Source organism: Boleophthalmus pectinirostris, unplaced genomic scaffold (assembly GCF_026225935.1).
Source record: "Boleophthalmus pectinirostris isolate CB_2022bp ecotype Guang Dong unplaced genomic scaffold, ASM2622593v1 HiC_scaffold_13, whole genome shotgun sequence".
Lineage (NCBI taxonomy): Eukaryota > Metazoa > Chordata > Actinopteri > Gobiiformes > Gobiidae > Boleophthalmus > Boleophthalmus pectinirostris.
Genome location: NW_026571036.1, coordinates 25331293 through 25347349, shown reverse-complemented (window position 1 = coordinate 25347349; position 16057 = coordinate 25331293). Strand labels below are relative to the sequence as shown.

Here is a 16057-nt window from a genome sequence, read left to right as displayed (position 1 = left end):
CCTCCACACACTACACATGAACAGTGTAACACAAACTACAACCTCCACACACTACACAAGAACAGTGTAACACAATTACAACCTCCACACACTACACAAGAACAGTGTAACACAACTACAACCTCCACACACTACACAAGAACAGTGTAACACAACTACAACCTCCACACACTACACATGAACAGTGTAACACAACTACAACCTCCACACACTACACAAGAACAGTGTAACACAACTACAACCTCCACACATTACACAAGAACAGTGTAACACAACTACAGCCTCCACACACTACACAAGAACAGTGTAACACAACTACAACCTCCACACACTACACAAGAACAGTGTAACACAATTACAACCTCCACACACTACACAAGAACAGTGTAACACAAACTACAGCCTCCACACACTACACAAGAACAGTGTAACACAAATACAACCTCCACACACACTACACAAGAACAGTGTAAACACAACTACAGCCTCCACACACTACACAAGAACAGTGTAACACAAACTACAACCTCCACACACTACACAAGAACAGTGTAACACAACTACAACCTCCACACATTACACAAGAACAGTGTAACACAACTACAGCCTCCACACACTACACAAGAACAGTGTAACACAACTACAACCTCCACACACTACACAAGAACAGTGTAACACAACTACAGCCTCCACACACTACACAAGAACAGTGTAACAGAACTACAGCCTTCACACACTACACATGAACAGTGTAACACAACTACAACCTCCACACACTACACATGAACAGTGTAACACAACTACAACCTCCACACACTACACACAAGAACAGTGTAACACAACTACAACCTCCACACACTACACACAGAACAGTGTAACACAACTACAACCTCCACACACTACACAAGAACAGTGTAACACAACTACAACCTCCACACACTACACAAGAACAGTGTAACACAACTACAACCTCCACACACTACACAAGAACAGTGTAACACAACTACAACCTCCACACATTACACAAGAACAGTGTAACACAACTACAACCTCCACACACTACACAAGAACAGTGTACAACACAACTACAACCTCCACACACTACACAAGAACAGTGTAACACAACTACAACCTCCACACACTACACAAGAACAGTGTAACACAACTACAACCTCCACACACTACACAAGAACAGTGTAACACAACTACAACCTCCACACGCTACACAAGATCAGTGTAACACAATTACAACCTCCACACATTACACAAGAACAGTGTAACACAACTACAGTCAAGGATGGTTAAAACTGTAAAAACAGTGGTATTATTTATTAGATATTTAGGTTAAATTTTGATGTGTTATTTGTTCATTTGTTAAAGGTGCACTGTGTAACTTTTCGGGTGGAGGGTTCACCTTTAAACCAAATCGAGCCCCGAGTGAGTGGTCCACAATATAAGTCTAGTCCAAGTCCTCTGCTCTGAGCTTCAAGTTAGTTTAGTGTGAATTATTTTGTTCATTATAGAAAGAATTAAGAATTAAAAGTGCAGTTATTTTCTCATGTATTCTGCACTGAAATGAAGCAAAGGATCATGGTCTATGTAGTTCCCTCTGTGTTACTGTATAATACTGTAAGACAATTGATGATCTAATATCACAGTACTTCAATTACGGTTGCCATAGTAACAAATAGTGAAGTGGGAGGGACATGTTCTAGTTTGTTCTGTAAAATGAAGAACTGCATGTATCAACTGTAAAGAGAAAGTTATTTTCTAAAAACATATACTTTTTGAGGAGAAGCATCAAGTCTTCTCAAGTCAAAGTCCAAGTTGAATCCAGAGTCCAGAGTCTGACTCAAGTCTGAACCCACACAACAAAAAATGGAGTGTTAAAATTGACTCACAGAATCAATTTTAACTCTCTGGGTTTATGTGAGTCCAATATGTGCTAGAGTTAATTTAATTTAACACAAATGTTAAAGTAACACTGGACCAAAGTTCCTATTTAACCCCCGAAATCCAGAGTTATATGAACATTTTTAGAGTAAATGAATAATACTTTGTAAGGTTATCCTGATTTAACTAAACAACACACAGAGGGGTTTTATTTTTACACTTTATTTGAGTTAATTTAAGATTAAATTATGAACAAAACTGGTTCAAACTGGTCTTCTCTCACGAGAGTTTGAAGTGGTGGATGGAAGGCATAACACTAAGGGAAGATGAACCAACCAAACTTTAACCAAATCAGCTCTGGCAAATAACCCCAACTCCAACCTCCATTTAACTTATAGTTAAAGTAACATTTTTGTGTTAAAAACAACTCTGAAATATTTTACCTTGAAATTTTAACCCTCCAGGTTTTGCTGGGCACCAATTAACAATTTAAAAACTATTTCTTTTAATTGGAAAATGTCTTCAAATGTTGCATAAAACAGGAAACTAAAACCCTAATAAGTGTCTTTTAACTCTCATGCCACAACAAAACTAGTGTCTCATAAGCCACCAGATGAAGACAATGAGTGGAGACAAGTGAAGTCCTCCCACATCACACCGCGGGCAGAGGAAGAAAAGAGGAAATGACTCTGAATTTCTCAAACAAAATGAAAATTCCTGTGGTGGGGTTTTGTGTATTACAGCTGAGCTAAAGGCGGCTCGGTGCTTTACACAGCGTGGAAATGCACTCATGGGTGTCTCCTCTGGTCAAAAGACATTCTCTCTAAGCCACAAGAATAAAACTGGCCTCTCCTCTCTTTGTCACTGTTACAATACTTTACTACTTATTCTTACATTCAGACTGGGGAGGTCACAGTGTCAAACTATACAACAAAACATGAAGGAAATGTTACAAGTTTGGGATTTCAACAGTTTTACAATTCCCATTTTCCAACCAGAACCAGCTTTATGATATATTTAAAGGTCCTATATCACGCAAAATAGACTCTTTAAGACGTGTTAGAATGTTGTTACCTCATCACAAACAGACCTGGACTTGTGTTTTGTTTCATTCACACATATTTAACACTTTATTATCAGTCTGACTACATCTTTGAAGCTCAGAATGCTCTGTTCCACCTTGTGATGTCCTTTTACCTTTTGTTCAATAGAAATTGGCAAGTCAAGGGCTGAAATGATCCAAATGATTCTTGTGAAGGTGTGTGGAGTTTAAAGCGACAGTGGTTCAGTTGGTAGAGCATTTCTCCACTGATCCAAAGGTTGACGGTTTGAATCCCACTCTTGACATAAATATATTTGTTTGAGAATTTAGATCCACTGACCCACAGGTTGGCAGTGTGATTCTAGCTCTCTCTAGTTTTCAGTTTGAGAGAAAAACTCAGTCTAAATCATAACTCCAGGTCTGTTTGTGATGAAGAAACTACATTAGAACAGAGATCAGAAAATAGTAGTAAGGTAACATGGGTCCTTTAAGCCACTGTTTCCCAAAGACTGGGGCCCTCAGGTGGGTCGCCTTGTCACGATCTGCATGTAGATCTGCAATGTACAGTTCTGACACTGATCTGCATGTTGCACTCTCCTACTGCACCCAGACTAGAACAGACCCACCTATCTCACTGGAAATGCTGAAATGTTAAGACATGTTTTGTGTCATTTCTAATCTGTTTGTAATTATTTTATTGACTATTTTGTTCCGGTGTTGCTGGTTCAATTGTATGTTGAAAAGAAAAAGAAATGGGCTACGTTTAATGTCCAAACAGGCGACTTATCCTTTTATTGCTGCTTCAATGACTGATTTTCATTGTTTCAAACGTAATTGTTCAGAGACACGATCACTCTGTCAACAATAAAATATCCTCATTAATGTTCAATAATGATCAAATCCACCTTTAATTTGTGATTTACAAATAAATGTAGTTAATATGATTAAGTGAGATTCAGGAGCAGGACCACACCTCAGCCGCCCTCTCCTCTCACCAGCGAACCACAACTCACCCCCACCACGCCTCGAATTTCCCAGAAGCCTATATGTATCAGCCTTTCCCATCATCCCAGTTTGTCTCGGCTAACTCGACCCCCACCCTCCATTCCCCTATTTTGTCTTTCAGTCATAAGACCCCTACAAGGGGGGTCCTGTTCTGGATGGGCCAATTGCAGATTGAGACGGAGCCCCACCCATAGTCTCAACCCAGACATCTTTGCCCCGTTTCATGCATTATCAATAAACTTCTTCGCACTATGTTGTTGTTGGCGTGGTCCTAGCTAGTGAATGTGTATTGACTTTGGGTCATGAAGGTTTGTGACTTTTAAAATATGGGTCCCCAGAAAAAAAGGTTTGGGAAACACTGATTTGAGCAATAGAAGCTAGAAGTAATTTATATTTTGGTACAGGGCTCTCCAACTTGTAGCTCTCCACCTCCTTCCAAGTATCTCACCAAAGAATTTCTGAATCATAATTAACTAAAATTTGATGAATAGAATGACTATTAAAATTGTAAATGTATAATTCCCATGCCTAACTTTACTTTCAGCACTAATAAATGGATAATGATGTATGTTTTATACGCCTCTAACTGTTTCTATTTCAGGCCGTGGCTCTTATAATGACTCAATTTCTTGCGGCCGCTAAAATGAGTAAGCTCTCTGTCTCATTTTAATTTTGTGATGGAAGGTTGGAGACCCCTGTTTTAGTACTAGTTTATACTGGTATAAAAATGTTTGAGTTACTTTTATAAAACAGTCTAGATCAGTGGTGTCAAACTCATTTTGGTCCAGGGGCCATATTGAACCTACTTTGATCCCAAAGGGGCCGGATCAGAAAACTCATGGCATATAAACCTCAAAAATAACAATAAGTTCAAATATTTGTGCGGAGAAACACAAATCTATTACAGAAATCTTTTTTTAATTGATGAACTCTTTCTTTTACAAAATATTATAATATTATGAACAACCTGAAACTTTAAGAAAAATGCAATTTCAACACAATGTTTTAACATGAACTTGTATGCAAACAGGAATAAGTAAATTTTTCTTAGAAAATCCTGAACTTGGCGTCCACTTTTAAGAGGGTTTGGAAAAAGACAAGTCTTCATTTGTGCTGTCTCTGAGGTGCTGGAGATGCTGCTATGATAAGCACCGCAGAAAATTACCAATATTTTATTAGAAAATATAATTAAAATATATATTATTATATATATAATATTAGTAGAAAATCAGCCGAGGACCAGATTAAAGGTCTTGGAGGGCCGGATCTGGTCCCCGGGCCGTATGTTTGACACCTGTGGTCTAGATTATCTTGTCACGTACACATTTTCTGTCAACATTAACAGCTCTCTTTTATCTTTACTAATACATGAGTGGTCCGTGTTGTGTCCAGGTATTGCCCAGAAGACTTAAACTCATCTGTGCTCACCTACATGACGGACACGCTGGGTTACGCCCTCTCTGATGTCATCCACACACTGACCAATCACAGGCCCTCGCCCATCATGGCCTACTACCATCTGCTCCTCGCCAAGTTCACCCGCAGCCAGAAGGGAGCCAAGACCCTCAAGGTTTTCTCACAGATACTGACAAACTTTGATTTCATTTTTATTTTGTTGAAAAATGTTAAAGATTCATAACGTAACTTTTGTGGTGGAGGCTCTGTCAGATGCTTTTCACCATGGAGATGTTATTGCTTTGTCTGGAATGTTTCGCAGTATGGCTTTAAACCTTTCAGTCTTCATGAAGGCCACATTACAGGTCAGATCTGTGGAGAGGCCACCCCGCTCACAGTCAGAATGCCTGTATTTTTAAGCTGTAACTGAATAAATGTAAAGTAGAGCTGTTTAACTTCACACTGTGGAACATTCCAGGTGGAGTAGTGACATCTCCATAGAAACAAGGTGTTGGACCCCCCAAACAAAAAGTTACACAGTGCACCTTTAACATGATGTTGTTTTTTGATAGAAATTGGAAAATGAGTGGACGTTACCGACCAAGAACACCTGGAGAGAGAGAACTGGGAGTGAAATAAAAGGACAACAGGTAGGACTTCCACACGCCGTACTTTTGGGTTTGTAGCTACATTTTGTAAAGTTTACATTTTTATTTAGCTGATTATTCATCACGGTGCGAAGTATTTTATCCTTGCTCTCGTGCTTTTAGTACATGTAAAAAGGACTGCCATAAAATTGTCTAAACATAGTCAACGTCCTATAAATTAAAGGTCCTAAGGTTCTAATGTAGTTTCCTCATCACAAACATTCCTGGAGTTGTGTTTTGTTTTATTCACACATGTTTAACACACAAACCCTGCTGTCACACAAAAAAACACCTTGTGACACCTTGTGAATACAGGAAGTGCTCCACTGTGTTTTTAAACTTCATACACCTTCATTAGAATCATTTGGATTATTTCAGCCCTGGAATTGACGATTTCTACTGAACTAAAGGAGCTGTTAACCCAAAAACTACTACTTCATGACAGAACAGAGCGTTTGGAGCTTTGGAGATGTAAACAGACTCATGATAGAGGATTACTCAAACATGTGTGAATGAAACAAAACATAACTCCAGGTTTGTTTTTGACGAGGGAAGAACACTTTAACATGAAAGGGACAGTCCAGAATTTTGGACATAAGACCTAATTTCCTTGTGAGGCAGAGTGTTGGAGATGTGTGGAGACACTGTTTGAAATACTCCATCCAGTCCTTGTATTTGCAGAGGGGCCCAGTCAAGCAGAAGTAAACAGCAAGGCCAAAAATTCAAGTTAATGCATCTGATATAAAAATGTATTGAACAGATAGCATATGTACTCTAGTTTATGAAACTGTTGACCTTTTTTCTGTACCATTTTTGGTTCTAAAGTTCCATACGTTTTAAACAGACCATGTATGAAACATGGAACAAAAATTATTTCCCAAATTTCAAAGACCTGCAAATCATGTAAATAAATGGATGTATTTCATCATATCTTGTGTTATTTGATCTTTGAACTGTTGATGAAGGTACATGATTTTTCAAAAAAAAAAAGTGTTTAAAATGATAAAAATTTGCTTGGAAGGACTGACATATTTTATAGAAATAGTTTCCTTTCATTTTGAAGTAATATTAAAGTATTCAGAAGAAAAAAGTTGACAAATTATGTAAAATCATGCACCTTCTACTTGCTTTAACAATTTTCCCTCCGTTACTTTTCCCTCCGTTACCATGACCTTTCTTAATAAAAAATCTCATGACTCAAAAAGTAAGAGGTTTTTCAACCTAATCTTGTACCATATGGTAGAAAATTATGTGAAGCAAATATTCAAACCAGTTTGTTAAGGATATGGAAGTGAGAACCACTAGTTATCACTGTTTGTATTTATTGCCCAAAAAGTGCTGCATATTTCATTCCCTCCTTTACCGACATGAGTTTTTTAATTTTTTGTCAACAACTTGAAAGAATATCACAGGTTTAACTTTACCCTGTTGGAGTGTTAACTCTTTCCTACATTCTGATACTTTACTTATTTCAATAGTCCCTCTGGTTTCTGTATAAGAGCTATTTGAATGTCAAAAATCTGCCCCTTTTTCCCTCCGTTACCACTTGACCGGACCCAGAGGTCACTGGTGCTAGACTAGTGCATGTCAATGCTCATAGTTCTCCTGCCACTAGAAACAGTCTTACCCACTCCATAAAACACCCAAAACAAATCTATTATTACACCAGACTGTCCATGTGAATGTCTGTGTCGACAGAATAATGTTTGAAGTAAAACTAACCTTGTATCGCATGAATCGTCGCATGTTGAGGGACTATTTTCTCATATATCAGTCCGCTGTTGCCGAGCTTTCTATCAGGAAGAACAACTTACTGCTGCTCAGACAGAAATCCTTCAAATGCAAGGTTGGTTTTACTAAAATTATTCTATCAACAGATTTGTTTGGGGGTGTTTTGTGGAGTGGGTAAGACTGTTTTTAGTGTCAGGAGAACTATGGCCATTGACATGCACTAGTCTAACACCAGCGACCTCTGCAAATACAAGGACTGGATGGAATATTTCAAAAAGTGTCTCCACACGTCTCCAACACTCTGGCTCACTAGAAAATGAGTCCAAAATTCAGGACTGTCCTTTTAAAGTTCACATGAGTCAGTTTAGTGTAATATAGGACCTTTAAAGATCGTTTATGTTTTGTTTAGACTTTATTTCTCTGTTTTTCTAGAAGAACACCTCAGATGAAAAATCCTCCAAACAGAGCAGCAGACCTCAGAGACCAGCACAGACAGTGGACAGAGACGTGGTGAAGGAGCAGGATGAGAACCAGCCCCCCTCCCCCTCTCCGCCCTCACCCCCCTCTCTGCCCTCACTGCCCCACCTGCCTCACCCCTCCTCCCCCTCCCAGCCCCTGCGGGAGCCCTCCCCCTCCCCAGCTCCTCTCGGGGAGGAGGAAGAGGAGCTGGACTTCACACTGGAGCCAAAAGAACCACTGTTTCCTGAAGGTAAATCCACACTGTACACCATTTAGTAAGAGCATCCAGTGAAAAAATAGGCAATATGAACAACATTTACACACTAACTGTAATAATTCTTTAAAAAAAAAAAAAAAAAGTAATAATAATTATAATGTAGTTTTATTATTATGGTTAACTATAACACAAAAATCTAAAATCATGGAAGTTCAATTATTATTATTACATATACAGTAGTATATTGTAATGTTGTAAAGGAAACAAAAATTAGACCACCCTGTGCCTTTTATCTCAATGTTAGTATTTTATAAATTATAAACTCTATTATATATTATATTATAATATGTTTGAGATAGAAGAAAAAATGTATGTACAATCCCTCAGTCGTTCAGGTAGAATCCATGACAAAAGGAGAAATTCAATTTGTCAACTGGATAAACGTTTATTTAGGTCGAATTTGTTTGGCTGTTTCTTCAGTTGTGGTCAGACGCTGGTGGACACTGCTGTATACCTGCCTGAAGGGAGGAGCTAATTACACCAAAACTAGTCTGAAACTAACACTTTTTGTTTACAGTTTCTGTTAGCTACTAGACCAGGTTGAACTTGCACTGAGTGTGGGGACATATTAACAGAATCATTCAGGGCCATAAGAGGTGCGAGGTGTGAAACTTCTGGGCCTGACCTGGCTGCCCCTATTGTAACAAATAAAGAAAACAATAGTGAGGGCCAGGTCAGCTCCTCCCTTCAGGCAGATACAAGGAAGTGTTCACCAGTATTTTCACCAGAACTGAAGAAGCTGCTTGGATGAGCTGCAAAACAAATTCAACCAAAATAATCTTTTGGCAAAATAAATTTCTACTTTTGCCATAAAGATAAAAAAACATTATAATATTTTGAATAACGTTTTTCAAACCTTGTCAAGTTTATTGCTTAAAACCACAGTATGTCACTTTTTTAACCATGTTGTTTTCATTTTGGCTGAGTTTGTTATGGTGCCCCATGGGGACTAAATGCACTGCAACCAGTCTTAGTTTGAGGAAACAGCTTCAAGTACAGAAACAATGCAAATTCACAAACTCAAACACAAGTTTAAACGAGGTACCATCATCAAATGATGAACACTTCCACTGTGATGACTCTTTACGCAGGGTTTTTCAATTTGCAGGTGTTTTCTTGGTTTTCATCACTTTGTGCTTTGTATCATTTCTTTATTTGTGGAGCATTTAATGATGACACATTTTTCTTTGTTTCTTGCAGCTCTTTTTTTTCATTTGCACCATGTTCTTTGTTTGTACCTCTTTTAGACGTTTTTTAAAAGTGTCAGTGAATTAGCATCATTTCTGTTCTTGAAGCTGTTTTCTTGAACTGAGACACACTGGGCTGTTGTAGTGTGTCTCCCCAATGTAGAAGGGTCAAATGCTTTTCTTGTAGTTCCTTTAGCAATAATTTTCCACAGTGTGACATAAAATGTATCTATCCATGGAGAATGTTCCAAAATATGGTTTTAACATGGAATAATACAGATGATGCGCCACCTGCAGAAAGTTACACACTGTACCTTTAGTTTCTGTCATTCCCCTTGTCTCGTGTGTTTTTGCAGTGTCAGTGTTCAGAGAGCGAGAGCTGGTGCACCTGTCTCCTCCCAAAAGCTCCGCCTCTCAGCTGTGTGACTCCGCCCCCTGCCAGGTGCCCCCGACGCCCTCCGCACCGGCAGCACCACCCGTCCCTCGCGCCACGCCCACCTGCTCAGAACCACACGATCCGACGGGGCGACTGCCAACCCCGCCTCCGCTGACTGTTTCCAAGACAACCGTAACCAGGACAACCATCACCTGCCCATCAGCGAGCGCCTGGAGAAGCTACAGACGTTTTACGCCACGGATCACGGCCCGGTTTCACCCAGGATGATTTTGGATGTTGACCCCCTCCCTGCGGACAGAGAGCACATGGACACAGCCCCGTCTCCTCTCCCCAGACTGAGAAACGTAGGGCTCAAAGATGCTAGAAGTAGAAAAATGCCATGGCTGACCAGACCAGGACCACCGGGACTACTGGTGAATGGCTCAAAACCTCCCGTGTTCCCATCCAGACAACACACGCTGGTTTTTAAGAGTTTGAGGCAAGACAGGGGCAAGAGGAGAGAGCTGTCGGTGGTGGGAGGGACAGGTATGGCTGGAGACAGGGTAGTGGGTGGAGGAGGGGTGAAGAGGAACTCGGTGCAGTTAAGAGCGAGTTTACAAAGAGGACTGACTGATCTGAACCTGCCCCTTTTGCCCCCCGCCCTGCAGAAACCAGACCGAAAGAACAGGCTGCACGGAATGGACTACTGACCACGGAATGGACTACTGACCACTCTCTGGGCATGTGCGTGAGGCTTTTTACAATAATGTGAAATGTACTTCCAAAGGATTCCAAAACACATGGTGCCAAATGTCAAAATCATGAATTTAAAGGCCCTATATTACGTGAAATTGACTCTTGTGAGATTTAAGACGTGATAGAACAGGGGTCTCCAACCTTTTTTCCTTTGGAGCTACCATTACAAAAAGAAAATGCGAGAGAGCTACTTATTTTAGCAGCCACAAGAAATTGAGTAATCACTCAATTTAAGACCTTAGATTAGAACAGTTAGAGACGTATAAAACATACACCATTATCCATTTATTAGTACAGAAAGTAAAGTTAGGCATGAACATGATACATTTATGATTTTAACAGTCATTCTATTAATCCAATTTTAGTTATTCAGCACAAAACCTATAATTGAGAATTTCTTTGGTGAGCTGTTTGGCAGGAGGTGGAGAGTTGCTGGTGGCTCCTGAGCTACAGGTTGGAGACACATGTGTTAGAATGTTGTTACTTCATTATAAACAGACCTGAAGTTAATCCTTTCAAAATGCAATAAAGCACTTTCTGTATTACCACATGACATCACAAGGTGGAACAGAATGTTTTCTGTTTGAGAGAAGAACCTCAAACTCTGTTTAAGAGAAGAACACACAATTTGTGAATTAAAGTACAGTGACCAAATGTCCCTGTTTACTTGGGACAGTTATGAGCCCTGTGTCCCCTGTCCCAGCAGATTTACACAAAACCACTGTTTTGTCATCGTTTTATAAAATAAATTATATAGATATATATAAGAGAATAGTGTCCCTATTTTTGACCAATCTGATTCCTTGCTGACAGTAAAGAGAGACATAAACTGTCATTTGTTTAGGTAAAATACAGAAAAGCTGCTTAAAAATGACCAAAACACAAAGAAACTGTGAAAATGTGTATTTAACATTAGTGCCGAGTACATAAAAATTTTCCTTAATTATGTCCTCGTTTCACAATTTTATTATTACCAACCAACACAAACCAGGGATGTCCAAGTTTTTTATTTAGAAAATCTGGTGAGCCTGTGTGAAACATGTGAATGAAACAAAACACAACTCCAGGTCTGTTTGTGACGAGGAAACTACATTAAAACATAGATTTTTAAAAAAATAATCAAAAGCAAATCTACTTTTACTTTTTTACTTTTTTTGTACTTTTTTTGTACTAGATGTTGTTGTATCTTTCATATTTTGTCCATCTTTCTCAGATCAAAACACTGGTTCCACCTGATGCCAGCTTTTTCGATACTCAGAGATAAAGTTTGAATAACTTGGGCCCTAAACAGATTTACATTTAAAGCTGTGATTGTGAAATATCACTAAGGTGTCCAAAAGTACTTAAAGAATTTAGAATAATGCATAATATAGGACCTTTAATGTGTGATGGAATCCACCTCCATTGTTACGTTTAATATCATGTAAAGTGCAGACGACACAAGAACCATTTGTACTGAGAACTGTCAGGATTTTTTACAGTTGAAGTAAAAACATATAAAAGAAGTCATTTCTCAGTTGTTATTTGTATTAACATGTGTGTGTTTTTTAAAAGTTAAACATTAGTTAAACTATCCACTATCTCAGGTGGTTCTCTTTCACATATTTACTTCTCTTAAATGCTTAAAGCTGCACTGTGTAAGTTTTCTGGTGGGGGGTGTGCCATGCTATCTAAGAAGTCTTCACTGTTTTGTTTTGTTTTTTGAGTGGAATGTTTCGCAGTATGGCATTAAATTGATCTAGTACAGGGGTGTCTAACCTTTTTTCACCAAGGGTCACATATCAAACATCGATGAGACAGAGGGCTGATGGAGGGACACAGACTGAGTTGATGAACTGCCATAGACGTGCTCAGTACAGTCAAATACTGAAATATGTACATTTATGACTAAAAAAGTTTAGATCCTCAATAGCACACAGAAGCTTGTGACAACTACTGACATGTTTGATCTAGCATTTATTCGCATATAGGTGACTTTACTGCTAAAATAAATACCTGGGCTGTATAAGAACTGTATGTCTTATAGAACTGTATGAGAGGTAGCCTCTTCACAGATCTGACCTGTACTTAGCCTGGTGATGTCATCTACTTGTCTCTATAAAAATAGTTGTTTATTGCCACACTGTGAAAGGATCTATATTATACAAAACTGACTCTTGATGTGAACTTTTAGTCATCTTAGAATGTTTTATGTCCTCAAAAACAGACCTGGAGTTGTGTTTTGTTTCATTCACATGTTTGAGTAACTCTTTATTATTAATCTCTATACCAACCCAAAACCCAAAACATGCTACATAGATCTCCAGGAAGAACAGCTGATAGCTAAAGTCACTTAAATACAATCAATCAATGAACCTGCCCAGGGACGACAGGTGGAAATGTGCACTGGTGCTACAACCTGGAACAAACATCTCTCCCGTTAATGTTCATGTAGCTTGTGCACTGTCCCTGTCTCATTAAATAAATAAACTAAACTAACTAAATGAACATATTAAAAGCTCAAAATGCTCTGTTGCACTTTGTGATGTCATGTAGTGGTAGTTTTCAAGTGAACAGCTACAGTTTGCTGGGCTCATTTGGATAATTTCAGCCCTGGAATTGCCAGTCTGTATTAAACAAAAGATATACAGAGCTGTTAATGTGAAAACTACCTCTTCATGACATCACAAGGTGGAACAGAGCATTTTGAGCTTGTGGAGATGTAGACAGATTATACTCTGGAACATTCCAGGAGCAAAACTATGACATCATCTCCATATAGACAAGCAAACGGTGTACTCTTCACCAGAAAATGTATTTAAGCTTGACAAATAGGATCATTTGTGTTTAAGTATGTAATATATCTGTACATGAAAATAAAAAAGTAGAAGTATTTGTATTAGTACCAATGCAAAAGTCAAGATTTTGCATTCATCAGAAAAAAGTTTAAAGCTTTTTGAAATTAAAAGAGCTTTTGAGATGTAGACAGATTAATAATAAAGTTATTCAAACATGTGTGAATGAAACAAAACACAACTCCAGGTCTGTTTTTGAGGAGGGAACAACATTATAAAATGACTTAAAGCTCACAAGAGTCAGTTCCTTGTACTATAGGACCTTAAAGGACCAAATATAATGTTTCAAACTCACCGTCCGCCCTTGACTGTTCCTGTCACCTCCTCAGCCCTTATTTCAACATGTCACTGTCTCTGTATCATTAATATTGACAATACAAACGCATGGAGGAATCTGGTTGCCACTTTTCAAGACTATTTAATATTTCAGCCGATGTCACTCGATCCGCCTCTGTTCTGTGTGCATGGGTCTGTATGAGGACAGATTGAACACTCCAGTTACCTCTGATACAGGGCTACGGAGAGGTAAGCCCGCACACTGTACACGGGCCATACTCACATCACGCAAACAAAAGCAATACACTTAAGAAGAATCGCCCGCTAACTGTAAGCTGCCTCCGATAAGCCCCAAGAGACACTGTGTCCAATCTAGGTACAATTAAAGCTACCTGATACTGTCTATGTTCAGATGGTATCGAGGCCTAGCAGTGCCAGCCTTTTGTTACAAGCTGATAAAAACAAGTTACTTAAGTGTTATGCAATCACTATTAGTTTACAGACAACTACAAAAGGAACATGTGAGTTTAAAAGGACCAAATCACGCTATTTTCTGAACTACAGTATGTCATTATAATGTTGTTTCCTCATCACAAACAGACCTGGAGTTGTATTTTGTTTCATTCACACATGTTTAACACTCAGCCCATGCACATTTAGGCTGAGTTCTTCTCTCAAACAGAAAACACTCTGTTCCACCTTGTACCTCACATGGTAATACAGGAAGTGCTCCACTGTGTTTTTAAACTCCATACACCTTCATTAGAATCATTTGGATCATTTCAGCCCTAGAATTGCCCATCTCTACTGAACTAAAACGTAAAAGGAGCTGTTCACTTGAAAACTACCACTACATGACATCACGAGGTTGAATAGAGCATTTTGAGCTTTGGTGATGTAAGACAAAGGAGAAATTCAATCTGTCAACTGGACAAACATTTATTTGGGTTGAAAACGTTTCTCAGCTCATCTAAGCTGCTTCTTCAGTTGTGGTCAGACGCTGGTGGACACTTCCTTATATCTGCTGTAGGGAGGAGCTAACTACACTGAAACTTCTCTGAAACTAACACATTACTTGTTTACAGTTTTTGTTTGTTAGCTTGGTCTATTTATCTGTCCTGAGTGTGGGGACAGATTAGCAGAATCATTCAGGTCCATAATGAGTGTTTTCACACCTCTTGTCCTGACCTGACTGCCCTTGTTGTTCTCTTTGTTTTAGGTTTGAGGCTGGAGTTGTAAATAGGAGACAGATGATGTCTGAGGCTTCCATTTCTGTTCAAGGATGGATTGTGTTTCTTTAGAGATGTGGACAGACTAATAACGCAGGATTACTCAAATATCTGTGAATAAAACACAACTCAGTTTTCTTAGCCCTTTAAGAAAGCTTGTTTTTCTTGAGCTGTGACAACTGAAAATCTTGAAACAAACAATTTCATCTTAAAAATTCATTTAAAAAAAAAAGAAAGAAAAAATAAATTAAAAGTCAAAACTCACTTTGCAAAATAACATGACTACATACTATTGTATCCATCACTATTTAAAGGAGGGTCTGTCACCTGCTTGTCTCTATGGTCACAGTCACATGCCTGATCTGTGGAGAGGCAAGTCAGCAATATTACATGTTTTTCCATGTTTTTTTAAGCAATGGAAAACAGAATGAATTGCATATGAGGTTTACTACAGAAAAACTACTTTTTGCACCGATATAAATGGACATTACTGTTCCAAACAGTAAGTGAGCATGAGCGCACTTACGACTCCACTGACTCTGGTTTAAATGGACTTAACATTCAAAACTTGTCTCCACTCTCTCTGTAACTGCTGCTGTGAGCCTCTTCATTTTGGTCTTAAAATGTTCATATTAACCCGCTCTACATGATCCTGGTGTTTGTATTTCATTATTTTGTCCGTAAATAAATTCCTGTTCCTCATATGAACCTGGCTCCAAATTCGCTCCTATAACCACCATCGTCATTGAGCTTCATTTGCCTGGAGCTGAAGGCTGTGGGTGACGTCACACTCCCTTTGTCCACTTCTTTACACAGTCTATGAATGCACCTCTAGCTAATTACTTCTTGCAGCATTTTGACTGGCATGTGTTATGACTCGATATGGAAAACGTGTTAATAATGCACGACACGTATGATGATGATGCATTCGAGGGGAGTGGGATGTGACG

The 16057-nt window shown here is 38.8% G+C and overlaps 1 protein-coding gene across 1 annotated transcript in view; it reads left to right on the top strand.

Moving 5' to 3' along the window:
• The window catches only part of LOC129407647 (hormonally up-regulated neu tumor-associated kinase homolog A), a 29631-nt gene extending 18909 nt beyond the window's left edge, over positions 1-10722 (top strand). The window contains 5 exon segments of the mRNA XM_055149285.1: positions 5333-5510; positions 5908-5985; positions 8146-8422; positions 9993-10076; positions 10079-10722. Of these exon segments, the coding sequence (XP_055005260.1) occupies positions 5333-5510; positions 5908-5985; positions 8146-8422; positions 9993-10076; positions 10079-10722 (1261 nt within the window).
• Positions 10723-16057: the final 5335 nt, after the last annotated feature.